The sequence below is a fragment of the Quercus robur genome, chromosome 1 (genome assembly GCF_932294415.1).
Source record: "Quercus robur chromosome 1, dhQueRobu3.1, whole genome shotgun sequence".
In the NCBI taxonomy this organism is placed as follows: Eukaryota; Viridiplantae; Streptophyta; class Magnoliopsida; order Fagales; family Fagaceae; genus Quercus; species Quercus robur.
In genome coordinates this window covers 8,126,711-8,154,195 of record NC_065534.1, presented here as the reverse complement: position 1 = coordinate 8,154,195, position 27,485 = coordinate 8,126,711, and the positions used below count along the sequence as shown (strand labels likewise).

General features: G+C 34.3%; 1 protein-coding gene across 8 annotated transcripts; it reads left to right on the top strand.

The window, feature by feature from the left end:
* The first annotated feature begins 726 nt into the window (after window positions 1–726).
* On the top strand, window positions 727–27,485 carry LOC126718785 (molybdopterin biosynthesis protein CNX1). 8 transcript variants are annotated; one of them, XR_007653049.1, is made up of 18 exons: window positions 1,176–1,365; window positions 2,952–3,041; window positions 3,728–3,856; window positions 5,687–5,885; window positions 6,268–6,394; window positions 7,568–7,698; window positions 8,545–8,646; window positions 8,784–8,867; window positions 9,195–9,422; window positions 9,651–9,841; window positions 9,956–10,060; window positions 10,239–10,547; window positions 15,475–15,632; window positions 15,747–15,853; window positions 16,789–16,845; window positions 22,180–22,426; window positions 24,323–24,390; window positions 26,697–27,485. XR_007653049.1 is itself a non-coding variant. In XM_050421148.1 (17 exons), exons 2-17 carry the CDS (start codon window positions 2,992–2,994, stop codon window positions 26,749–26,751), a joined length of 2,100 nt encoding a protein of 699 aa, XP_050277105.1. In that variant the 5' UTR covers window positions 1,174–1,365; window positions 2,952–2,991; the 3' UTR covers window positions 26,752–27,485. The 8 variants fall into 8 exon arrangements, 3 of the variants coding, with proteins under 3 accessions (XP_050277105.1, XP_050277111.1, XP_050277100.1); XM_050421148.1 differs by lacking the exon at window positions 22,180–22,426 and having other exon boundaries at window positions 1,174–1,365; XM_050421154.1 differs by lacking the exons at window positions 24,323–24,390; window positions 26,697–27,485 and adding an exon at window positions 20,682–20,766 and having other exon boundaries at window positions 1,174–1,365; window positions 22,180–22,556.

Genomic DNA, 27,485 nt, shown 5'->3' with positions numbered 1-27,485 from the left:
ACAACATGAAGGTGTATGCTACTGTTAATCCCGTACAATGCCAACACTAATCGAAATATATGATCTCACCACTCAACGCGAGTATGTTCCATTCGAATCAAATTCGCTTTTATATTGTCGAAAATATAGTGGTGAATGATATATTTATTAGTGTAAATACTTATTTTATTGTTTGTGCAAGTACGATGTGTGCCCGTTCATTCATGCATCCCCAATAATTGAACGATAAAATAATTTCCAAATGACTTAAGAGTTTTGTCACCCAGCATATTTACTAAAAGAAGTTATCTAAGACTCTACATCCTTAATCATTTCCTATTATTGAACTATCACTAAATAATTACAAAATAAATTATATATTAAAAAAAAGTCCTAAATGAAGACATACATCTTTATTTTTAAATTTAGGATAAAATACAGTTAACAATTTTAATGTTTAGGCTAACCTAATCAGGGCTAAGACTTTTCATAACTGATTCAGCAAAAAAAAGAAGAAGACTTTTCATATCTGACTATTTTTATATTTTTTTGGAGATCCTATTCATTTTCCATATAAGCCATACAAACACCGCCAACATTTCAACCTTCCCCGGTCTCTATCTTAGAAAAAGAAGAAGAAAAAAAGAAGAAGAAAGAACAAAGAATCTCTAGTCGTCTCCCCACTACCGCATTCACAGCGCACCACCTCCCTCTCTAAACCATCACACCTCCATTTTAAGCCCCCACCCAAGTCCACAATTCTCATTCAAACCAAACCTCAAACACCTTACCTGCACTACACAAACCCATCTCCTCGCCAACCACCACGACTCTCACCTCTACCTTTCTCGATCACCACTCACCGCACTCCACCGCCGTGACCGCAAGCTCCTCACCGTCGCCGTCGCCTGAAGCTTTGGGGGTAAGGTAACTCTCTCTAATGCCTCTAAACCATTTGATTATCGGTTTGACTGGACGCATTGAACTTGTGCGTGATCAAATTTTATATCTCATGAGTAGGGATGGCCATACCCATTGGGTAATGGATACCCGACCCTACCCGATCCAAATATTTCGGATAATACCCGATTTTTAACGGGTAGTACTCAACCGGGTAGGGTATGGATATTACCCGAATTTTTCGGGTAAGGTATGGATAATATCCATACCCTACCCGAAAAAAAAAAAAAAACCTAAACTCTCTCACCGTAACTCAGTCTCACTCTCTCTCTCTGCCTCTCCAGTCCTCACCGTCACTCTCTCTCTCTGCCTCTCCAATCTCCGCCTCTCCTCACCGTCACTCTCTCTAGTCTCCGCCTCTCCTCGCCATCGTTTCCACCCCTACCTTCCTCCAAATCGCCGATCGAGTTGAAAACCTCCTCCACGGTATCTATCTCTCTCTCTTATAGTCTTTGTTTGGTTGCTCAGAAAATTTTGAATTCTAATTTTACTTTTTGGATGTCATATGATTGACTGAGGTGGTGCTAACTTTTGGTTTGGTTGGTCAGAAATGTGAGGAAACATTTTCATACCCATTGGTTTTCCCTCTTTCGCTAGTTTGGCTTCAAAAGAAAATTCTTTTCTGTGGTTATCTGGGTTTGACGTTTTGGGAGGAATTTGTTGATAATTAGCTTTTGTTTCCTTTTCTAGACTGAATTTGTCAACTGGTGAGTTTTTTGTTCTTTGCATGTTGTTTACTTGTGTTGTCTTGTTGAATTTGTTGTCTGGGTGTGTGTTAGATTTTGATTTTAGAGTTTGAATTCAGCTGGGTATGTGTCAAATTTGGTTTTTGATTGAATTTTATCAACTGGGTATGTGTTAGATTTTTTTTTTTAGTTCATCTATGGTAGAAATGTATATCTTCCCATCCCATAACATTTAGACGTCAATATATACTTCCTGGAATTGAGTTTTTTCTTCTTTCATTTGTTTAAGCATTGAGTAATACGTTTAAGAAAATCTCAGTAAAGAGAAGTCAGTAATATGTTTTCCATATAATTCCACTTGTGTTTGAATGAGAAATTTGTGATGACTTTGGTTCTGTAGAGCACACTTTTAAACTCTGAAAATATATATATATATATATATATATGTATTGATGAGTGAATTATGGCCTCAAGGGGCAGTTTCTGATCTACTAGTAGTCTGGTACAAGTACCAGCTGCACACAAATAAAATTAACCCATCGTTCCAGAACCCACCCCACAACACAAGATGGCAAGTACCATATGTCCAACCCTATTTGAAAGAAAGAAAGAGACCAACCTGGCTGCAATACAGGTTGAATCCAGTACATGATGTACATCACTATATTGTTTATCACCTATAGGAAAAAAGGGAAGCAACTAGCTTTGTTTGTGGCATACTGACTGAGATGTATGCTTTCATTGCATTGCCTCTCCATTTTGCACAAAATTAGAATCTTGATAACCTTTTTCTTGAGAGAGAGAGAGGGTGTGGGGTTGAAAACTTTTATTCACTAAATCAAACCGCTTCCTGTTGCTAATGAATGAGTGGTTGGTGTTAGTTAACCAAATTATTGTTTTTTTTGTGCTGTTGGTCAAGAAGAGTATGTGGGAAGACTTGGATTGTGCTCTCTGCTGCTCTCACTACACGTTGGGCTGTTATGAGTTATAGGGACTGTAGAAGTATATGCGTGGGAAATTTCGAAATGATTATTGGTGGATAGAATTGTAGAGAGAATTGATAGAAAAGCGGAGATCTGCTGTTTATATCTTTCTGTAATTAAGTTCTTTATTATTATTATTTTTACAAAATCATTGAATAAGCTTCACATTGATGAATTAAGAATGATGGATTTTAGCATTTTTGGGTTGAATTTTGATTTTAGCAGGATTTCATTCTGACTGACCCGTCATCAATGTATAACCCACCATTATAGTTTGTGTTACTTGTTAGTGGCACATCCCAGGAGAGTCTAACTGATGTCTTGAATGAATTTAAACTCTAAGATGTGCCTGAAGCTGGTGGGCGTGAAGTTTAAAATGCTGGATGAGCTCTTACGTGATGATTAATATTGGAAATTCTTTAGGATTGGCTAGGTATGAGTGATTGTAGGAATTTTGTGCCAATTTTTTTTATGCTTGCATCCAAATATAGGGCATTCCATTTTAAAATTCAACTCAGCTGAGCCATGTAGGTCAACTATTGATTTAAAATTATATATCTCTAAATTAACTCCAACCATATTTTTTAAGCAGTTTCCTGAATCTGCTAACCTGAATTCAACCAAATTGCTTCTGTTAATTGATCTTTGCTTGATGAGTTAAATCATTGAGTATGTTTTTAAAGTTGGGGCTGTTATGATTTTGAGTATTAGTTTATTGTTTTTTTAATGTATGTGGTAGCCCTCATTATAAATGGGTTTGGGACATTTGCACAGTTTTGAACCAAACCTCTCCATGTAAAACTGAGTTTGAGCAACTCATTCTACCTAGTTTCCCCAATAAAGGATTCTCATAAGCTAGATTAACACCTGTTCATAAGTCTACTACAAATTGCCCCAAGACTTCTTATGCTTTCTTTTCTTATTTGCAAAGAGTGGATCTCAGTTTAAAAATATTATCAGTTCAGCCACAAAACTTTTGTCAAAACCATAACCATATGATTATCTCTAACAAAAAGTACCATAACACCCATATACAAAAAACTTTTCTGTCAGGAATAAACCCTACTAAAACCTATTTCTATGTTACAATAACTTAATGGGTTCTTGTTCATTTGGCAGGACCAAACTCAAGCAAACTGAGGTGGACTGTGAGTTCCTGAAGAAGTGCTGTGAAACACTGACTGATGAAAATAGAAGGCTACAAAAAGAGCTTCAAGAACTGAAAGCATTGAAACTAGCCCAACCCTTGTATATGCACTGAAATTTCTTTTCTTATGCTTTCTTTTCTTATTTGCAATTTTTATGTTTTGATATATGAATGTGTTATGAAAGTTTAGATATGGTATGACTCTATTATGATATATAAATGAAACTTTCTTGGTTTCCATTTATCACATTTTTTTTATTGATTAGTTTTTTCTTTTTTAAGATTGGTTAGTTTTTATGTTATAATGTTTTGAATAAAAAAAAAAAAATTAAATGGGTTTCGGGTTCGGGTAGGGTATGGATATCCATGGATAATATGTTCGGGTAAGATTCGGGTATGGATATTATCGGGTATTGATGATCGGGTATCCATGGGTAAAATTTTCGGGTCGGGTATGGGTATACCCGATCCATACCCGATCCATGGCCATCCCTACTCATGAGCTTGCTTTACACTATATACTAGTCTTATGGGCAGGGGCGGAGCCATGTTGAAGGGTGGGGGGGCCACAATTTTGAAATTTTTTTAAATATATATAATTATGTCATAAAAAATAAGAGTTGGTCCCGAATTTGAATTAGTCCAATAATACACTTAAAACAATAATTGGTGTAATAGTTATGGAGAAAATTTTATTTTTTACAATTTTATTTTTTATGGTAAAACGTGCTTTTATATCTATTAAATATTTGAAAAAGTTTTGCATCATATATGTTTGAATTTATTTTTTTTATCATGTTATGTGGCAATTAACAAGTTATTAACTCATTAAAAAATTATTGTCATTAAAACTACACATGAAATGTCTCTTTAGTTGTCACATAATGGGTTAAAGCAAGATAGTTTCAAATATGTTTGGAACCTAATTTGTTTCTCCAAGTTTTGGATCATTCATGTTTTTTAAAATTTCATTAGTTCAATTGAATATTTTTACTTATATTAGTATAAAATTTGATAATTTTTATAGAAAATGAAACTTTTTAAGAATTTCACTATGAAAATTGAGAAAATGAATTTTATTAATTTTATGAAAGATAACCATCAAACATAATTTTGATTGGAAATATTAAGCTCTTTTTTTCTTTTTCTTTTTTGGTTGGGTGTGCGTGTATATATATAACTTATCAAATAAAAAAGTTTGTATATAATTAAAAAAAACATGTGTATTTATGTGTGTGTATGAGATTGTCTTGATAAATATATTAGTGTTACAATTTGACCCCCCAAACAAAAATTTCTAGCTCCGCCCCTGCTTATGGGCATCACTTTTATCATTATTTCTAATTTGCTTAGTTCATAATTTTTTGAATGCACACATGGATGAATGGCCTGAGATTTTTTTTTTTGGAGAGAAAGTTTCAACCTATGGCGTATGCTTGTGATGATTGTTTTTTACCATCAGACCAAGACACTAGTTGGTTTTTAGTGTAGGCGGGGATTAAATTTAAATTCGGTTTGTTTAAGGTTTTTTATTTTTTTAATGCTTATGATTTACTCACAATTTTCTGACTCTATGTGTGCATTTGTCTTGGCAGTTTTCCTTTAGAAATTTCATTCTACAGTATATGGTTTTTGCATTTCAATTATGTCTAATAGATGTTTTGTTTATTGCTATACTTGTTCAAAGATATAGTCAATGAGCTCTAGCTCAACTGGCACTCCTTCCCTTACAAGTTCTAAGGGCAGGGTGAGGTCACTGGTTCAAACTTCAAAGACCCATTGGGTGCAAGTGTAACTTACCAAAAAACAAAAGAAGATATAGGAAAAAAAACTTGTTCAAAGATATGAGTGGCATTGCATTTCAAATAGATCAGTATTATTAAACCATACTCCTCTCTAACTATGTTGTCATGAAAAATGGGTAAAATCAGAATGGAGGACACTTCTAAGCTTACTGAATGTAGAACCAAGTCAATGATGGTTTCAGCAGACGAGGCTCTCCAAATAGTATTAAGTGTGGCTCAACGTCTACCGCCTGTGACTGTTCCCCTTCTCGATGCTCTTGGCAAGGTCTTGGCTGAGGATATTCGCGCACCTGATCCTTTGCCCCCTTATCCAGCTTCTGTTAAGGTAATTAATTTCGAGGAAGATTACAATTTAGCCACTTGTGGTTTGGGTTGCAAATTACCCCAGGTCTTATTGTACTGCTTTTGGTTTATAAGTTTATAATGTATTTGGACTGAAATAAGGAAGCTATTGCGTGTTTTTTAATTTTTTTCTGGGACATTTAATTTATACATGCGAAATTTAATGATTTGAGGGTAGAAAAGTATTTAAAGGATTGACTTCAAGTAGGTAAAATGCAAGTTTTAAACACTAGGTTGGCAAATCAAACTTGACCCCAACCAAAGTTGGATATATATATATATTCTAAATAATTGATAAGCTACACTAGATCTAGTTCTCGCTTTAATTTTGGGATCGTTGATGATATAGATCATTTTTTGGGCAGGATGGTTATGCTGTAATTGCTGCAGATGGGCCAGGTGAATATTCAGTTATTGCTGAAGCTAGAGCCGGGAATGATGGAGTTGGAGTGATTGTGACTCCTGGAACTGTTGCATATGTAACAACTGGAGGTTGGTTATGCTTACTTTGAATTTGTTATGCATGATTGTGAGATTTTATTGATATAAAAAAGAAAAAAATCCGTTTTCTTAAGCTTTCAGGACAAGTACCTGTGCATATTAGAGTTAGAGCATCAAGTCTCAAAGTTAGTTCATTTGGAATGTAACACCATGCTATATCTAATAAGTTGGTGTAATCTAATGTGGCTGGAACATGGTGCTTTAAGAAAGGTAGTAAAGTAAAGTACTTATAAAATAAAAAGGTAGTAAAGTATTACTGATGCAGGATAGCTTTGTAGTCTCAACTTTCAAGTTCGTACACTGCCTTTCAAATTAAAGGTAGTGGAAATGCACTAGTAATGAAGCATAAATAGAAAATGTAGATGAAGAATTAGGCTTTCATTAAATTAAAATACTGAAACTCACTTGATGGGAAGGACCTTCTGCAGACCTAAGTAACGTATATAATAACCATATAGTCCAAATATGTTACCATAATGGAATCTTTGTAATAAGTACCTAGGGACTAGGTTGGAACCCAAGAAAGATTTTGGACAGTAAATTTCATCTGGAAAATTGTCAACATCACACACATATAAAAGTACTCATGAAGAGATCCTTTAAATTTCTGCATGAAGTTTTAAATCTTATGTAAAATAACTGTCATTGCTTCTAAACTTAAAACACCATATGCCATGATCTCTGAAACCATAAAGAGTTAAGTCTGTTAGATGTTGCATGTGCTGCCTACATACTAAAATACTGTAATTAGAAATTTGGAAGCTACCTTCTCTTTCCACTTTTGCATCATCTACTTGGTAATTATTCTTGAATCAAGTTTGAAAGACCTTTTCAATACAAAGATACAGCTTGACAGATGAATCAGTCCTAATCTTATTTTAGTTAGATGTACTGTGGTAAATTTAACTGTTATCTTTTGCAGTGGTTAGGGTATTGGAACATTAAAGATATCCATCTATATCCTAAATTGTGGTAGCTCATACTTGTCCAAAAAAAATAATGTTTACCTAATAAAATTTAAAAGTTGTAATAGAAAATTTCTGTAGCCATTGAAATTACTTTTAAGCTCCATATATTTCAAAGTATTCATTTGCAAGTTGAATTTCATTTTTCATATCAATATATGATCCCTCCATTCCTTTCTTTGATTTTGTTTTCTCCTAGGACCAATACCTGATGGTGCTGATGCAGTTGTTCAAGTTGAGGACACTGAGCAAATTGAAAATGCTTCGGTTGAATCAAAAAGAGTAAAAATATTGGTACAAACTAATGAAGGTGTTGATATACGTCCAGTGGTACGATTCATTATTTCTTTAGAATAATGCTCATGATTTTTTGATAAATAAAATAGTAGAGATAAAAATCATTCGGACAGTTATGAATACATTTACATTTTCTTATTACTTTAGAAAAAAGGGCTATGGCCCATCAACTTTTTTAACAATGTGGTTGTAGCATGAGTAGTTGATAATAAATTTAGATGAGTTGATTCTTGCAACAATGCCAACTCCTAGCTCCTAAGACACATTAAGATCCATGGCTTTTGGCTTTTTGCAAATGGTTATTCTTGTGTACATGGTTTATACATTGTTAGTTAGGAGTTGATATTTAGATATATATATATATTTTTTGTTCACCCATTTTCTGTGCCTTTTTTGACTTTATTACTTGTAAAGAAAGTAGATTAAGGATTCTTTCGGATGAAAGGACATGTTTTTTTTAAAGACATCATATAAGATGCACGCAGAGCAGAGGAAAAGAATGTTTTATCCTTAAGGAAAACTTTTGGACTAGAGGGATTGTAAAATCTATGCAAGTGTCACTTGTCAGTTTTGTTACTGAAGGATACATCTATTCTCCTCTCCCCCCCCCCCCCCCCAAAAAAAAAAAAAAAAAACCTCATAGTTCTGCTCCTTTTTGCAAGTTTCATTTGTCAATTATGTTACTTAAGGACCGTTTTACAAATAGAAGGATCGTTATGAGATGCTTGCTATGAAGAGTCTGATGTGGGAGTTACAATTGACACTTCCGCATGGTTTTGTCTTCCTTCAATATGATCCAATAAAAGCCCAAATTATCATGCGTGTAGCATCATTTTTTGTTTGAGCTATCATATCTTTAAGCTGATAAGTGTTTGCCAGGGATGCGACATTGAACAAGATGCCATAGTTTTAAAATCTGGAGAAAGAGTAGGTGCTTCAGAAATTGGCTTACTTGCTGCCGTGGGGGTAACGATGGTGAAGGTAGTAATACTACTTATTTTGTATTTTAAAATATAGTCAAACACTGACCTCCGGGGAGGATATAGTGTACAACCATTTGTATATATTTTTTTTTTCCAAAAAAATTCTTGTCACTGAGGGCCAATGTTGTAATGTAGGTATATCCTACCCCGACAATTGGTGTGCTTTCTACTGGAGATGAGCTCTCAGAGCCAGCAACCAAGGTTCTGAGTCGTGGCCAGGTACCACACTATACTCCTAACTGCATTTTATTTTTTTTAAAAATAAGTAAGACCAATCCGTTTGTTAATTGATATAAAGAACTTCAAACTGCATAATTTGGGCTCTCTCTCTCTCCATTTCTTATTATTTTTCTTGATAAGCCTTACAGTTGTTAAAGGGCTCAGAATACTTCTTTGTTATAAAATGGAATATATTCACATTGGTTTTTCTGTCCAAAACTTACACTATGGGGCTCATCTGAGGTTCCTAAAATGCATTGGATTTTCGGCAAGATTAGCTTATATCTTTTATGTCATTTATAAGTTAAGCTCATTGACCTATTGCAGATTAGGGACTCCAACCGTGCTATGATACTGGCAGCTGCAGTACAACAGCAGTGCAAAGTTCTTGACCTTGGCATTGCTAGGGATGATGAAGATGAACTTGAGAGAATCTTAGATACTGCTTTATCTGCTGGGATTGATATTCTTCTAACTTCTGGAGGTGTTTCCATGGGAGACAAGGATTTTGTCAAGCCATTGCTTGCAAAGAGAGGGACAGTGTATTATAGTAAGGTAGACCGATGGCCTATTCTTTTTGGGAAGTTGTCTGATGCAATTTGTATTTTGGTAGTTGGAACGAACTGCTCAGTATCATGATGTGTGAGACTTGATCCAGATATCTGGAGTTTGATAAGCATAGATATATAAATATATTATCGTAGTTTGATATTTGATTGGGTTCAAGACCAATTGGGTGCACGTGTAACTAACCAAATAGGGAATAAATGATTGCATTTTCAGGTTTTCATGAAACCAGGGAAACCTTTGACATTTGCCGAGATCAATTTAGAACGAGCAGAGAGCATAATGCAGAAAAAAATACTTGCATTTGGGTTGCCAGGGAATCCAGTGAGCTGTATGGTTTGTTTTGATCTTTTTGTGGTCCCCACCATCCGCCATCTTTCTGGATGGGGAAACACTCATCTTTTCAGGTTGCTAAAGCTTAAAAATAGAGCTCTCTCTCTCTCTCTCTCCCCTTTCAATTTTGTTAATAGTGATTTAGTAGAGTGATTGATAGTCATTTGCTTTTCTTTTATAATATGCAGAGTGCAGGCTCGTCTTCAGCAGCCCATAAAGACAGATTTAGCTCGACCAGAATTCCATCGTGCCATTATTAGGTGGGAAGTCAATGATGGCTCAGGCAATCCTGGGTAAGTTCTTTTGATATGGTGTCATTTAGGATAGGGAGTGTAATACTTTTATGGTTGAAGTTTGAAGTGGATCCTTTGTAGGAAATGATTTCCTATTTGACTTTGCCTCAATTTTGTTATTTATTTCATTTTCTTGCTCCCCATTGCATTAAGATAATGGATCCATTTTTTCTATCAGTTTTGTTGCTGAAAGCACTGGTTATCAGAGAAGCAGCCGGCTCTTAAGTATGAAGGCAGCTAATGCTTTGTTGGAGTTGCCAGCAAAAGGCGGTGTCATATCTGCTGGGACTTCTGTTTCAGCCATTATAATTTCTGACTTAAGCAGTACTTCCATTTGCAATAGTTCCTTATCATTTGATTCAACTTCTGCTTCCAAAGGAAGTTCATCGCAAGAAATAATTTCAGATGAGTCTCAGAATGCTGAGGTCAGAGTAGCTCTTCTTACAGTGAGTGATACTGTTGCATCAGGGGCTGGGCCTGATCGAAGGTATTGTCCTACAAGTTGCTCTCTCTATGTTGTGACCATTTCTGTGTTTTTCTCCTTGAAAGTAGAACCTTTTTATTATAGCTCCCTCCCCCTGGTGGCTAGTTTGACTGTAAAACACTTAACCCCTAAATATCAGTTTGTGACACCTGTACTGTTGTTTTTTCTGTCAACTGTCATGAAAATTTCACATGTGCACTGCCTAATGAGATTGTGGCACATTCTCACTTAGTGTTTATAACATCTGTTACACATCTTCCTGAATTAGTTTTTGAAAAATAAAAAAAGGAAAAAGTAGAAAAAAAGCTTACACCATAATGCAGGAAGCTAATGCATAACATGGATGATGATGATGTGGCATGGTGACATGGCACAAGGCCAGAAAAGCCTAAGGGCTTAATTTCATGTGCTATATGGTTATAGTAGTAAATTCCACATGTGCCAAGTTTGTTGTAGTATTTAACATTTGGAGGGAAAATAAGCTAGTGGCACATGCCCATGCTAGATTTTCAAAAGTTGTTAGAAGTAAAAGTCAATGTACTTTAATAAACTTGTATTATGTAATTAATACGTTACAATTGTATTTTAGCATGTGATAAATGTGAATTAGTTATGGATGATCTCATCAGCAATAACTAACTTCTAGCTATAAATATCCATGTACATGCATTGTAAAGGGAGATTGATTGTTAGTAAATTTTAATTTTTTTTCAGATTTGAGTTTATATTGTGGTATGAATTCCCTTTGTTTCTCTACCTTCCCACTTTCGCTCTTGAGTCTTTGTGTGTGTAGAAAATGCAACTATTAAACTCATTGTACCACCACCATATTCTCACACATCTCCCTCTCTCTCTCTCTCTCTTCAAAACCCATTTTTACGCTGCTTTCAAAATTCCTCAAATTCCCTTAAAGGTGAATAATGAGAAAATTAAATTCATACTGCTCATCAATTCACTTGAAAATCCAATAAGAAAAATATCATAATATGTTCATGTTAGAATTACTTAAGTATACCAATCCAATCCTAGAACACACTAGAACAATCTAGAGGTTGTCATTAGATGATCAAGGTGTGCTGACGTTAGCATTCGTACATTGCTGACTTCAACACCAACCCGATCACTAGATTCCGGTGAGCACATGATATGAGTTGCTGGCCTCCCCTGGTGATTATGGTGATCCATAGTATTTTGCAGCCATCTTATATGATTTTTAAATATTTTTCAGTGGTTTGTTTTGGCACTATATATTTTTTTTGCGATTTTCGGAGTTAGTATGCTAGTTTTGTGGCTTGGGTCTACTCCCATGAGGCCCAAATATGACTTAGGAAGCCCTTAGTGATGGTTGTTTGCTGATGTATGGGGTTTGGTGGATAATTTTGTGGATTTTGAGACTTTCGAAGTTTCGGCCGTTCACAAAATTTTAATCTAGATTTCCTTTTTGATTTGTTTCTGGCTTTGGGAAGTTTGGTCAGCCTTGGAGAATGAAATTTTTTGAAAGTTTGTTGCAATTTTACTCTGCGGGGCTGTTGGTTAATTTGTGAAGTTTTATATTTTGGTGGCTTGGGTTTGTGCGTGTGCTCTGATTTGGTAGATTTCCTTTGTTTTGGGTTAATCATTCTTGTTGAGTTTTGTTAGCGTTTTATGTTTGCTTAAATGTGTTTGATATGATTGAAGAAAAATCTCTTGCCTTGGGTGATGATATGACTAACTCTATTTTTTTGGTCAAATGTTATAATTTATCTGGCTTGCACACATGCTGTAAAAGTCAAATTGTGGGCAAACAAATGTTGAAATATTTGACGGAGAACCCTACTTTTAAGGAAGATTTAACTTATGAGATCTGGATTAGTGAGGATTCAATTGTTATGGGATGATTGTGGCATTGCATGGAAATCAAATTGCTACTATAATTGAATTTTATGACTCTTTTAAAGAAGATTTGAGACTCTATTGCAGAATTTGTCGTATCAGAGTAATGTTTCTCGTGTTTATGAGATATATGAAAAGATTTTCACTACTAAACAGTCTGAGAAACTGTTTTCTAAGTATTATAGTAATCTTAAGAAAGTATGGAATCAATTACTACAATACTGACCTTTTACTACTGATTTAAAGCAACAGAAGCAACATTGGGAGGACTTAATGATTGTTTCTTTGTTATTTGGTTTAAGTCTGATCTAAATGGGTTCAAAGACTGGATTCTTGCTAGTGAGACCTTACCTTTAGCTGCTAATACTTATTCTTGATTATTGCACTCATCCTTGGGACAAAACTCCATGGTGAATGGCACCAATGTCAGTTCTTTAGAGTCTTCAACTTTAGTTTTGAGTAGTGGAAGCCGTGATATTCTTTTGGTGATTTTCATAGTGGTTGTGGAGGCTGTGACTTTTCGTTGTGGTTCTCATGGTGTGATCATTGTGGTGGTACCAATTATTGTAGGTTAAAGCGCGAGGCATACTTAAGTGCAAATTCCTTCTAGACCCTAGGCACAAAGCGCGCACTTGATTGAAGTGAAGCGTACATTTATAAAAATATATTGTAACAAATTTGAAAATAATTATTAATGAGTGATACAACAGTCAAGTGATCAAGTAATCATATAAGTTGAAATATAATTTTTTATATCATTCTTGTAATTGCTTATTCACTTAATGACTTAATGAGTACTAATCAGTATAAGTCTATCTGCACAGTTTAAGTTCCAACAAAATTGGTATTCTCTGGGCTGCTTCATTGGGGAAGATCTTAACAGCATATAACCTGAGGTAGTGAAATATTGTATTGGTGAGTTGGTGTTGTATGTGTAAGGTTAGTGGGGAGACAGTGGGTCACTTGATGTTGAGTTCTCCTATTGTAAGAGAATTGTAAAATATGGTTTTGATTTACCAGCTAGCTGGAAAGGTTGATTTGGGTGACATCGGAATGGTGCTATTGGAAGGCCATCCCTCATTGCTTACTATGGTGCATATGGAAGGATAGAAAGGAAAGTAACTTTGACGGGTGTGAGTGGAGAATTCTAGAGTTGAAAGCTCACTTTTTAAGAGCTCTATTTAAATGGGTGATGGCATTGAGAAGTTTCTCATGCTCAAACTTTTTAGAGTTCAATGATTACTGTAGCATGATATACATCTAGTAGACTTCCTGTGTGATGCTTTTCTAGTTTCTAATAAATAAAAGAAAGTCTAAGTGCACGGTACATTATGTGTTCAACATCAACGACTAAAGTAACTTAAAAATTGTCACAAATAAATTAAATCATACCTTTTTTTCATGAATGAACTAGGAGTTTTGGGACATGGAACTTTTGGTACAAAGCAGAAAATTCGAGGGAATATGTGTAAAGGTGGAGGGGTGGGCCTAAGTGTATGGTAGCATACTATAAAATTGACTTTTATATGCCAAACCAATGGTTTATTTCTATGGTATTAAGATCAGATGGCTACAATTCATAATTTTTTTTAACAAGCTCAGAAAACTGCACTTTGAGCTTATTGAACATGCTCCAACAGGCACACTTCTTCAATTGCACCTCACTTTAGAGGTGAAAAGCCCTAGGGCTTTGATGCATCGCACTCAAGTGCACTTCTATCAATATTGGTATCAATCATAATGAGCCTTTGTAAGGTAAAATATGACAAGCTAGATTATGTGCATCAGGTCATTAATAAAACTGCACAACCACAACCTACTACTCCATTTAGGCATGCAACTCTTGGTTTTGATTCTTATGATGCATTCACTGCTCAGATTAGCGAGCTCGTTCAACAATATGCAACACACTTCCCTTTTCTTCCATTTCTAAATTTGTTAATTCAGGTGATGTTTCATGAGTGGCCAATTCATTCCCATCTTGGGTCATTAATTCTGATTCTAACAAACACATATTTGTTTTATCATCCTCCTATTCTAATTAGATTTTTAAACACTATTTCGTTCTAGCGGATCATTTGATGCGGGAAACACATAGAAATATTTACTTTTGAATTAGTTTAATTTAATTATGGAAGTACATTGTATTTTTCTTTGTAAATTGTATTTTATTTTAGGTATCATTAGTTGGTTAGGTATGTTAGAATTATGGTTAAATGATTAAATTCATTATTTCCTAGTAGCTTAAACTTTTGGGAGAATTAGTAGCTTATCAACTATTGCATCAATAATGTCTAATAATATCCTTGGATATTTCTATTTGTTGATTTTTCTTCCTTCTAATGATGTTCAACTTGGAATTGGAAGGTCAATGCCAAGTTCAATGCCAAGAATGGAAATGCATCTGGATACTCCTTTTTGAATGATTGTTTCGAAAAGGTCACTTAATTGATGCCACAGCAAAAGAGCAAAGTTGATGTTGCTCCTTGTCAAAGTGGAACATTGGAAGCACTAAATACTTTGCAACAATATGTTTGTGATAGCTTTGGAGCTCAGCTCAATAAGCTCTTGCCAATGCATACTCCCTCCCACCCCCTCCTCCCCCAAACCATCTCCAACAGCAAACGTGCAGGTTGCAACTTAGTATGTAACTATGTTTTTGTGTCAATGCCTTAATGCTTCCTCACTCAGTACTTGTGAAACTAGGGCTGTGGTCTCCAAGGGTCATGTAAATAGCTGATTGTTGGCAAATGTTGTGAATTGCTGTGACTTATGCTGGACTTGCTTATCAGAAATATATGAAAACTTGAATTGACTAGAGTCCTTATTCTGAAGCAGTTTCCATTTTTATTAAGAAGCAGTTCTCATCTGAAATCAGTGACTTATAAAGAGTAGGTTACTTTTTTTTTTTTTTTTTTTTTTTTTTTTTTTTTTTTGTTTTGGTTGAGAAGCTGAAGTTCTGGCCATAAATTTGACATTTGTACTTATCTTTTTCTCTCAATTTGTGCTTCCACATCTTAAAATTTTAATTATTTCTTGAATGTTTTCAAATCTTCAGTGGTCCTAGGGCAGTTTCTGTTGTAAATTCATCATCAGAAAGGTTAGGAGGAGCAAGGGTAGTTGCAACAGCTGTGGTTCCAGATGAGGTGAGCAAGATTAAGGATGTTCTACAGAGATGGAGTGATATTGACAAAATGGATCTGATTCTTACCCTTGGTAAGATTCTTGCTTTTCTTCCAGCTTTCATTTCCTTGGATGAATGTACGATAATATCTTTATCTTATTCTCCAAAAGCTTTCTTCCTTTTTATGACTAATATTCTCAATGAAGGTGGCACTGGTTTCACCCCACGAGATGTAACCCCTGAAGCAACAAAAGAGCTGATTGAGAAAGAAACACCTGGTCTCATACATGTAATGACGCAAGAGAGTTTAAAGGTATTACCAATTTATGTGTGTTTGTTACTAATTCGGTACTTTCGTGTATAAAGGGATGAATACTTGTCTACATTTCTGTTTATTATTTTAGTTCCTTGATTTGAAAGGATTTTAAATTGCTCAAATGGCACTTCCTCCTCTTGTAAAAGCAAGAAGGAGGATGAGGTCATGGGTTCATAACCCACTAAGTGCATGTGTAATTATTAATCTTTTATTATTTCCTCGTGGAAATTTTTTTTTTAAATGAAGTCCTGATCAGAGACTGATTTGCGGGAAATTTCATATTTTTTAATAATAATAATAATAATAATAATAATAAAATTATTATTATTATTATTATGTTTTTACCTTTTATTCTAATCTGATTTTTACTGTTCTCTGCTATATAAAACACTGTTCCTTTTATCACTATAAAGGGACCCCATGGTACTTTTCTGCACGGGTATATTTGCTCCCTATCAGTTTGTAGAAAAAGGTTTTTTTCTTTGTAATAAGTAATAAACATATATTACAAGAGCACAAAAGGTATAAATGACAAATAGAAATATAATAACATCTAAAATTCAACATAGAAGAAAAAAAACAAGCATTTTGTTGCAGCTATCCTTCTTTAAAATGTTCTAAGAAACAGGAGCTTGATGTCTTGAACAGTTTCTTGTCCTTAAATGCATGATAGTTTCGTGTATGCCAAGACAGTATCATTTTAATCTAAAGGTGTCAAAGTATTGAGCCTATGAGCCTCATCAATGACTGTTATTCTTAAATGCTACCCATAAACCCCCTTTCCCCACCACAATAAAAATAATAATAAAAATACATATTTAGTTGTTGAAACAATGGACCTGTTACTCTATATTAGTCATTTAATTGAAATCCATTTATTAAATTAATCTTATCTGTTACTGATTTTCTCCCCTTTGTCTTTTCTTAAACAGGTGACACCATTTGCTATGCTCTCACGCTCTGCAGCTGGAATACGGGGATCATCATTGGTAAGGCCACTAATTATTTTGTTTGCTAATTTCTTATCATCATTGGTAAGGCCACATGGGAAGGAATTGCAAGTCTTTAAAATTTCCCGTTGATGGTGAATTCAACATTATTGGTAAAGTCAACAGGCAAATAAAGAGGAAATTGGGTTCTTAAAGGGGAAATTAGGAGGGGGCCTGACTGCCATGAAAACCTTTAGAATGGCCCGGTATTAGCTGAGGAAGGGTTTCTCAATTTCACTAAAAATAATATGGCCATACATGCAATGGAAAATTTGGAAAGTGCACAGAATGGAAATTTTCTGTTTTTCTTCCCATGGCAATTGCATGCATAAGTTTTCCCTTTTGGAAAGTTACCTCAAAATGATGATAGATTTAGTTAAGAACCTATCTCCATTGAAAATAATCTTGATAGCAATGGTATTTGACAGCTTGTGAGGTTTTATGAACAATACTGTAGTTAATAATTTTCATTTCAAATGCTATTTGAATTGCTATTATAAGATGCCATGTTATTTCAAATGGGATGATTTAATTTCTTCATGGATGATCTTAATAATCTTTTACATAGCATGTTAAATGTATGTATTACATGAATCAATATCATCACCTAAATTTTCTGCTTCATAATTGCCAATGATCTTTGGACCAATGGCATCTCCCACCTTTGCAAACACGGGGTTGAAGGTGTAGTCATAGGTTTAGTCCTATACTGGTGTTTAGTTGTATTTGCAAATCGAAAAAAGAACAGATTTTTGGGGTTTCTTTGTGGAAGCATGTTTGAAGTGGTTGGGAGAGATTTCCAAAGCATGCGAGATTCATTGTTGAGGTTGGAATTCAGATTCCATTTTGGCATGTTTGGTGTGTAGATGGGTGTTTGAAATCTCCATTTCCTGATTTATTTGCCATTTCAGCGAATTGTTGTGAAATTTTAAAATACTCGCAAGTGTACGAACCGTACCGAAGCATAGTTGGACAAGAACGAGGTCGAACCCACAGGGACTTGTATGAATGTAGGAAAATTAATTAAACCTTACCAAATTAATCCTAATCTAGTTTAAATAAAAATTGGTTGGTTGCAATAAAATAAACTAAGCAAATAATAAAATTAAGCAAATAATTAAACTAAGCAAAGATATAAAGCAATAAAAAGATATAAACAATTAAGAGAAAGGAATTAAGGTTTTGGAATCCGCCTTATAAGTCATATCAGCATATATTTATGATCATTAATTTTTCCCAACCACTGCATGATAATCTAGAAATCAATCTTGCTATCATGGAAAATATCATCATTAAAATCCTTATTTTAAAAATCAAAAGCATGTTCTTCTTCGCTTCTTAAGTATAAAATCAAATTATCAATTGTATCCATAGCCAAACAAGTCACAAGATATATCCAATTCTAAAAATCAAATCATAAATTGTATCCATTGACAGACAAATCACAAGTGATATCCAATTTTATAATCAAGAATTAATAAATCAAGCATTCAATTAATTAAGACAAATCCTAAATCATGAGAAAAACATGATTGAACTCATATCTAGAATCTCATCTTAGTCAATTGATATAAAGCAAGAACAATTTAAATCATTAAAGAATAATTATTGTGAGAAAAATCAAATCACATAAATATTACTGATAATCCTTAACAAGGTTTCATCCTCAACCCTAATTATAAATTTAGCTACTCATAGTAATTGAAAGAAAACACAAAAAATAAAATACTAAACATTAAACTAGACAAATAAAATAAAACTAACTGTCATGGAAGAAAACCAAAGAAGTAGTCGCACTCTCTATACATTCAGTCCTCAGCCCTAGCACTAGCCTCCGCCTCCATGAATTTTGCCCTAAAGAGCCCTTAAATAGTTCAAGGAATCCTATTACAAGTTGAATTCTCGTTTGGAGAAAATCTCAGATTTTTAGGCTTCACTTAACCGACTATTTTGGCCCATTTAACGTCAGAATTTGGACTTTTGGCAAACTACAAAGTTTTAGCCCTTTAAGTTAATGTTCCAGCCCAACTTGAATCATCTCAATTGGACATCTGAGCCGAAAGTTATGCCAAAAATACTAACTGATGTGCAGTCTGAAATCTTAATCCGAATTGGACTTGGATTTGGCGCAAATTTCCTTTGATTCCTTACTCCAATTGGACTTAATTTTAATTGGGTTGGTCTTTTCTTGAATTCATGTCTGGCTGGATGTAAGTTGGCTTGATTCAATTGGCCTGGCCCACTTTGCATGTAAAACCCTTGTTACCTACAACACAAAGATATTATATAATCAGTCACAAAATAACATAAAAGTAAGGATAAATATGTAGATATGTGAGTACTTTATTGTATATATTTCAGAGCACATTCATTGAAAGAATGGGGTGCTTCATTGGTGTGCAACTTTTTCTCATGCTTTACATGATTTGGAGTTAGAATTTTGTATAGAACTTGTATGAGTTTCTTTATAAGATTCAAATTTCTGAGAAAGGTATGGATAGGATGGGGGTCTATATCTAATTTGATGTGATATCTACTATTGGGCTTTGCCAGGGGAACCTAGATTGGATTTTCCTTGGAAGTCAATATGGAGGATAAATTCGACAGAAGGAGATGGAAATACGAAGTTTTTTTACAGGTTGGCAAATTCATATTTGCTGTCAAATCACATTTGGAGGATGGAGATGGATGAGAGGCTACTAGTAGAGCAAAGAGAGGGTAGGGAGGGGATAACCTGTTTCTATGAGAAGCTAAACAGAGCCTTGGTGACAAAAAGTGGATGTGATGCAATTCTCCTCTATAAGTAAGGAGCAGAGTGGTTGGTTAGAAAGACTATTTGATGAAGAGGAGGTATGTGGAGCTATTACAGGAATGAATGGAGAGATGGCCCATAGGTCAGATGCTGTGCATTCTTCCAAAAAATGATGGGATGTGTCAAAGGAAGATGTAATGCAATTCCTTTAGGAATTTAATGGGAGAGAGTCCTTTGAAAGGAGAATCAATGTGTTACTTATCAAAAAGAAAGGAGTATCAATGTGTTGTTTATAGCTAATATTTCTAAGAAAACTGGTGCTAAAAATATCAAGGATATTTGGCCTACCAGTTAGGTAGAGAGCCTGTATAAGGTTTTAGCAATGGTGCTAGCAAACTGTCTGAAATGAGTAGTGTCAATTGGTGTATGCCTCATAGAATGCTTTTGCAAAGGGATGTCGTATCCTCTATTCGGTGTTGATACTTGATAGAAAATGAATGTGTGGATGGTGGAGAAGGTGTATGATCATGTCAAATGGAGATGTCTTCTATACATGCTGGAGAGAGATGGTTTTGGGGAGAAATGGAGGAACTGGATTCATATATGCATTTCTGTGACATTCTCAGTCTTGCTTAATGGGTGTCCTTTTGGATTTTTCCCTAGTTCATGGGGATGCTTTTCAGGCATATTCAGGCATTGAGATATTTGTTTTGGTTTGAAGTAGTTATGGGGTTAAGGGCAATTTTAAATAAAAGTGAAATGGTGCAAGTGGGAGAAATGACTAGGTTGGAATTTCGAGCAACCATTATGGGATGTAACTCATGTAAGGTAAGTGCACTTCTTATGACTTATTGGGGTCTTCCTTAAGGGTCTAATTTCAAGGCTAATTCTGTTTGGAATGGTTTAAAAGAAAGGACTGAAAGGCCATTGGCAGGGTGACACTTGCAAAGACCCCATTGTTGTACCTATTGAATTAAAAAAAAAAAGGAGTGGGGGGGTAGAGTTACTCTCATCAAGAGCACTCTTTCGAGTGTCTTTATTTATGATCCCTTCTAATGTTGCTAATTGTTTGGAAAATCTGCAGTGGGATTTCTTGTTGGTGGGCTTAGGGGAGGAGAGGAAAGTTCAGTTGATAGACTGGAAGCAAGTGACACTACCTGTGAGAACAGGTGAGAACAGGATTTTAGGCATTAAAAAACTAAGTACCTTTAAGCATGCATTGTTGGGTAAGTGGCATTGGTGCTTCACTCAAGAGAAAGGTCATCTTTGGAGGTGTGTAGCGAGTATTAAATATGGGGAGCAAGATGGAGATGGACATCAATGGAAGTATGAATGTCAAATCAGAATGGGGTTGTCAAAAGGGACTAGAGCAGGCTGTGAGTCATTTTACAAATTGATTAGATTCAGAATTGGTGATGGTGTGAGAGTGAAGTTTTGTCAGGATGTTTGATGTAAGGATGGGGCTCTTAACTTGTTATTCTCAGGTCTCTTCCGTATAACAGTAATAGAAATGTTGTGGTGAACGAGTATATGGATGTTACGGAAGGTGGAGCACATCCAGTAAATGCAAATGATGGTTTTCATTTGTTAATAAAATTCAATTGTTGCCTAAAAAAAAGACTCATAAGAAGGTACAATTTTTCATTTGGGAAATGGTTCGTGGTAAAATCTTGACAATAGATAACTTTCATTGGTGCAGCATAATTATTGTTAGATTGGTGTTGCATGTGTGAGGTTGTTGGGAAGATGTTGATGATCTCTTTCTAAATTGTGTTATAGCTGGGGAGGTTTTGATCTTTGGGTTTTGTCTTTTTTGAAGTTTCTTGGGTAATGTCACGATCAGTGAAGGAGCTTGCATCTTGATCAGGAGGAGATGTTTAGAGAAACCATATTTCAGAGGTGTGAATTTAATCTTCTATGAGAACAAGGAGATTATCTTAATGTGGATAGTCTGGTTAGAACGAAATTGTCGCTCCTTTGAGAACAAGGAGAAGACGTTGGATGAGTTAAAGGTTTTATGCCAGCGTAGTCTTTTTGAGTGGTCTTGCTGTTGGGGCTTTACTGATTCTTCGTCTCTTTCAGAGCTTATGTTTTCCCTTAGATTATCTTTCTGATCTCCCTCTCTATTGTTTTGTTGTTTGTTTTATTGTTTCTTGTTGTTCATCACCATGAACAACTTGTACTTGTCTTCTTTTTTTTTTTTTTTCACATTAATAATAGTTCTCGTATTACCTATCAAAAAAAAAAAAAAGATGTTTGATTTGGAGTATATGGAAGGAATGATATTACAGGACATTTGAAGAAGTTTAGACATCAATACTTCATTTAAGGCTTTATTTCTGATATATTTATTCAAATGGCTAAGAGACATTGGGAACCTTTCTTGTACTTCTCTTATTGATTTTTTTAGATCTTTGTAAATCTAGATGTTAATTCTTGGGGGTGCTCTTGTACATTCCCGTGTACCAGGGCTTTGCCTTTTTTCTTTCTAATAAAATTTTAATACTTATTAAAATTATAAATAACTTGGTTGTCAAGGTGTGGTGGTTCTATTCCCTTGATATAAGTTTCTTTACATTCAGATCATCAACATGCCTGGGAATCCAAATGCTGTTGCTGAGTGCATGGAAGCTTTGTTGCCTGCCCTAAAGCATGCATTAAAGCAGATAAAGGGGGATAAAAGAGAGAAACATCCCCGTCATGTCCCTCATGCCCAAGCAGCACCTGTAGATGTGTGGGAGCATAGTTATAAAATGGCATCTGGTGGCGGCAAAGAGCCTAGTTGTTCTTGTTCCCATTGAAGAAGTATTGTGGAGGAGCAGAAAGCATGTAATTTCTTAATTTAATGTTGGTGTACCTTATATAGAATGTGAAACTGCATGTTTACAAATTTTGTTTTTTGTCTAAACTAATTACTCAACATTTCTTCTTTGAATACTTCATTCAGTTATTTGTTGCAGTTTCAGTGTATTTGTTGAAGGCTATATAAATATACACACACACACATAATTTTGTAGATGTAAGTTCTGTCTTGTTAAAATGGAGGAATTACTTGACACCTTTTTCCAGCTTGCTATGTCTTTGTACTTGGTTGTAGTTAGAGTTTCCTTTATAAAAATATTTGTTGGTCCAAATTCTACAAATCTACTACCCTTTATAACTATGTGATGTCCCTTCCATTAAAAAAAAGGAAAGGTCTTGGTTTCAAACCATAGGAGGGGTGGTATTTCAGTAGGGATGGTTACTCCAATTTTTAAGCCTACTGTTATTGTTTGATTGATATATATATTTTTATAAGGATTTGATTGATAAATTATATAAGATTAAAGAAATGGAAAATGAGAATGCACTTATTCCCCTTAGAAAATGGTTTAAGTGTCAAAGTAATCTTGAATTGCTCCGCAAAGATATTGGATATTGTGGACCATGATGTCAATAATAAATAGTGAAAACTTATTCCTTTTCTTTTTCGGGTTTCAATTTTAATTTCCCAAGGCGATCAACATTGACTCCATATCTCTTTGCACTGATTATAGATGTGCTCACTAAATCGATTTAGGATGAAGTCCCTTGTGTATGCTTTTTGTAGATTATATAGTTTTAGCGGATAAGACTAGATGTAGAGTTAACTGTCAAATTAGGAATTTAGAGAGATACTTTAGAATCTAAGGCTTTGGACTAAGTAGGATTACAACAGAGTAAGTTTAGTAAGAGAACAGAGATGAAGAGGTTGTTGGACTTGATGGTCAAGAGATACCAGAGAGTGATTTCTTTTGATGTCTTGGATCAATAATTCATAAGGATTGAGAGATTGAAAATTATGTGAATCATGGGATAACAGCAAGGTGGATGAAACAAAAAACTGCATTAAAAGTATTGTGTGATTGTAGAATGCCTATTATGTTAAAAGAAAAAATTATGACTAGTTATGTTGTATGGTTTTGAATGTTAGGCTATTAAGAAGTAACATATTCATATAATAAGTGCAGCTAAAATGAGAATGTTAAGCTGTATAAATTGAAATATGGAAAGATAAGATTCAAAATGAAGAAATTCACTAAAAGATGCAATGACCTTTATTGATCAAAATATAATAGAAAGTTGCTTGAGATGGTTTGGTCATGTGCAGAGGAGAGTGATTCATGCAACAATAAGGAAGAGTGGGCTGATTCAAATTAAAGGAACGAAAAAAATGTAGAGGAAGACCTAAATTAACATTAGTAGAAAAAGTAAAAATGGACATGTCAATTAAGGAGGTAATTGAAAGTATGATGTTGGGTAGGATAGATGGCGGAAAAGATTACATTAGGATGACCCTGATTAGTTTGTTGAGGACCTCCAACTCAAAACTTTGGCACTAAAGCATGGTTATTGTAATTTTAATTTCCTGGGACAATGTTAATGATTGGTCTTAACCATATCCTTATTGGGGCTTCTAAAAGCATATTCTTGTAAGTCTTTTTTAATGTTTTATGTACCTCTATGTGAATATGAAATGCTTTCATCTATATCCATTTTTATGAACTTTTAATTAATTCCTGTTTCTTGAGGATTGAAACTCTCTAAAATAACATTCTGTGTCATTGTATCTTTTCTGGAAAATGCTAATCTGAACAGTATGTCTTTATTCAATCCAAATTCTCCCATTTGTATGCTTCATCTTACTTTCAGTAAAGCATAACAGTCATGTTTTGACTTTTGAGTGTGCTTGGTTTCCCTTTGAAGTTACTAAAAGATGCAGAAGCTAAGTTCACCCTTGAAGCTCCAAGTCCTTGGGTTGTGAGGGAGGCCAGGTATGTAAACTTTTTCATTGAAGCTGAGTTATATCTGCTTTATCAATATGTTTACAATTGAATTTCACTGTATTTGGCCTTGATATCATGCTCTTGTCTTAGTAATGCAATAAGAACAATAACCTTTATTGCAAACTTAACAAACTCGGTAAATTGTTTTTTACTTTCTTTCTTGAAGCAAAGCAATTTCCATAATTTCCTTAATTCCTAAGGTGTTCTCATCTTACTTAATTCAGATAGGTTTATAGCGAGTATTTTTAAAGAAAAAACAAGTTTTAATAATTACAAATTGAGAAAAATTAACATTCACGGGTGAATGAATATCAGTCAAATCGTAAAGCAGTAGATGGAGCTTTTAGATAATGGTTTTTTTTCCTTTATTATCATTTGTAATCTGTTTTAGCTTGTGAAATTTGAAGGAAAAGAATGTTTGGATGGATATTATATTAAAATAAATATTGACAAATTGGTTTTGCATGTGTAAATTCAGTGGTGGGTTTGTTGTTTGCTTGTTTACTACATTGCTCAATTTGTTAATAATTGTGGTCATTTATTTTTACTAGTGCTATGCATGGGCATTTTTACTTTTGTTTTTCTTTTACTGGCAAATTTTGGTTAAAATCAATTTATTTATTTTTAATTAAATATAATAATATATTTAATAAATTACTCTAAAAGCATAGTATAGTCCAGTGATAAAATTTATAGAATATAAATATCTTACATTTTAGAACAATATAAATTGAACTTATTAACAAATAGCCATGCAAATTGCCCATAATTATTGACTTTTAGTGGAAATCTAAATCCAAAACTAGTTTTTAATTAATTCATGCAATTGCAAATCAGATAGAAAAAATTTGCTTGTTATTGTCTTTTGTATGTAGGGTCTGAATCTAATGTTGTTAAATTATCTTAGTGGTTATCAGTTTTTAATGCATAATATGAGTCTCTGTTCAATATCTAATGAAATGTTTTTTTTCTTAAAAAGATTGTTGCATTTATTAATGTGCTTTTTCAAAAAACTCAAACTCTACAATACAATATATTTTCCATCATCATTGCAGAGTGAAACTATTGCTAAAAATTACTTTGCTAATTCGTTCTTTTTTTTTCCCCACATTAAGCTTCATTTCTCATTTCTTTGTGAAATAGCAATAAAAGTTATTTCTAATGGCTCATCTAGGTTGTATCTTGGCATTGCCATTGCACAATAGTTCTTTTATTCAAATCTCTATTTTTAGTAAAACATACTTAAATCAAGTACCTTGCATATTTTTTATTTATTAATAAGGATAAAATTTCTTGAAATTAGTTTTAACGTTAAATACTTCCGAATATGTAAAGTTATACAGATCACATGTTTATGAATATGTCTACTGTGTATATCTTCAATATTGGTACCATTCAACTAGGACTAAACTTTCTTTGAGTTTCAACTTTTATATATTATATAAGATTAGATAATTTTAGAGGTGACATAGGTGATGCGTAGAAGATGAACATATTTTTTTATTGGAAAGGAATGTTTGGATGGGATTGACGCTGTTTTATTTGGAAGTGACTTGGATGATGCTTAAAAGATGGTCGACATTTATTTTTGTTGGAAATGAATGTTTGGGTGGAATAGAGGCAGTTTTTATTTGGAACACTATTCTCTTTGTCTTATGGGGATGGTTTGGAGAGAGGAATAATCACAGTTTTAATGGGTGGAGATACCTATTCTAGATCTTAATTCTATTCTTATGTACATTTGTTTTAGTGGGCTAAGTTGTTTGGCAATGTTTCAGTTGCTTCTTTTGTGGACTTTAGTGACTCTAAATCTCTTTGTTTCATCGTTAGGGAAATTCTTTGTATACACTTCCTGTATACTTTGTTAATAAAATATTCATATTTCCTATTAAGAAAAGCTGTAGGGAAATTTTCAAAGTTGGTTCTCAAATATAATACACTTTCCCATAGTGATATGTTACAACTTGATTTGATCATGTTCCTCTTCTTACTTAATTCTGGTAGACTTTGGATGTTGAACTGAGATAATTTTTATCTTTGAATTTTGTTGAACTCGGCTGCCTGTCAATTGCTTCCTAGTTTAACTTGAATGAGTATGTTTCAAGTACTTTCTATATGGTCTCATAATTAATAAAGCTGGGGAGACTAGCTTTATGTTTCATTGCTCATGAGTTTTGTGCTTGATTAGGACTGACTTGTAGCTTTATTAGATCAACAGAGGATAGGAGATTAGCTTTGGTTGTAAGCATACCCATGCAATTGAAAATGTCATCTTACGAAATTTGTTTTTGTAGGTGTTCTCTCACTCTGTGTGTGTGTGCACATGCATGCCTTTATGTGTGTGAGTAGGGGCCAGGAGGATCACCCTGAGGGAGAGGGGGAACATTTCTTTTTTGGAATGCTGAGATTATTACAGTGCAAGTACTATTTGGTAGCTTGGAACAAGATGCCCTGCTCCTCTTACTGTAGCAGACGTCACTCTGTCGTATGCAACCACATATCCTCAACCTGTCATATGAAGATCTCATTTTGGTATGTGGAATTTTTTTAATTAAAAGTATAGTTATGCCTACCGATCAAGGTATAGCCTAGTAGGTGGAGGCTTGGGTTGAGTTGTAGATCTAGACTTCCTGAATTCGATCTCCGCTAGAAGTTTCCCTAGATTACCTGATACACAGTTCTACCGGGTGGGATTGTGTATTCGTGGTTTACTCTACAGGGGTGGGTCTAGAGGGCCTTGTCTTGGTGAGGTTCCATGTCATAAAAAAAAAATTTAAAAAAAAAAAAAAGGAAAAAGGAAAAAGAAAAAAGAAAAAGTATAGTTACATCTTGCCAAACTTTATAAAATTAAGGTATATCATGTCATCATCAGCTTGGGCTGAAGTTTCCCTTCCACTGCTGATGCTTTATGATTACACTTCTCGCTCTAATGTTTGTAAAAGTAGATATTCTGTATAAGATGTCAATCATTCTAATATCTGTAGAAAATTAAAGCAAAAGACCAAAGCTGAAAAGGTTTGCAGTATTTTATAACAATGCCACTTGTTTAATTAGTCTTTGATTTAATAATGCCACTTCCAGTA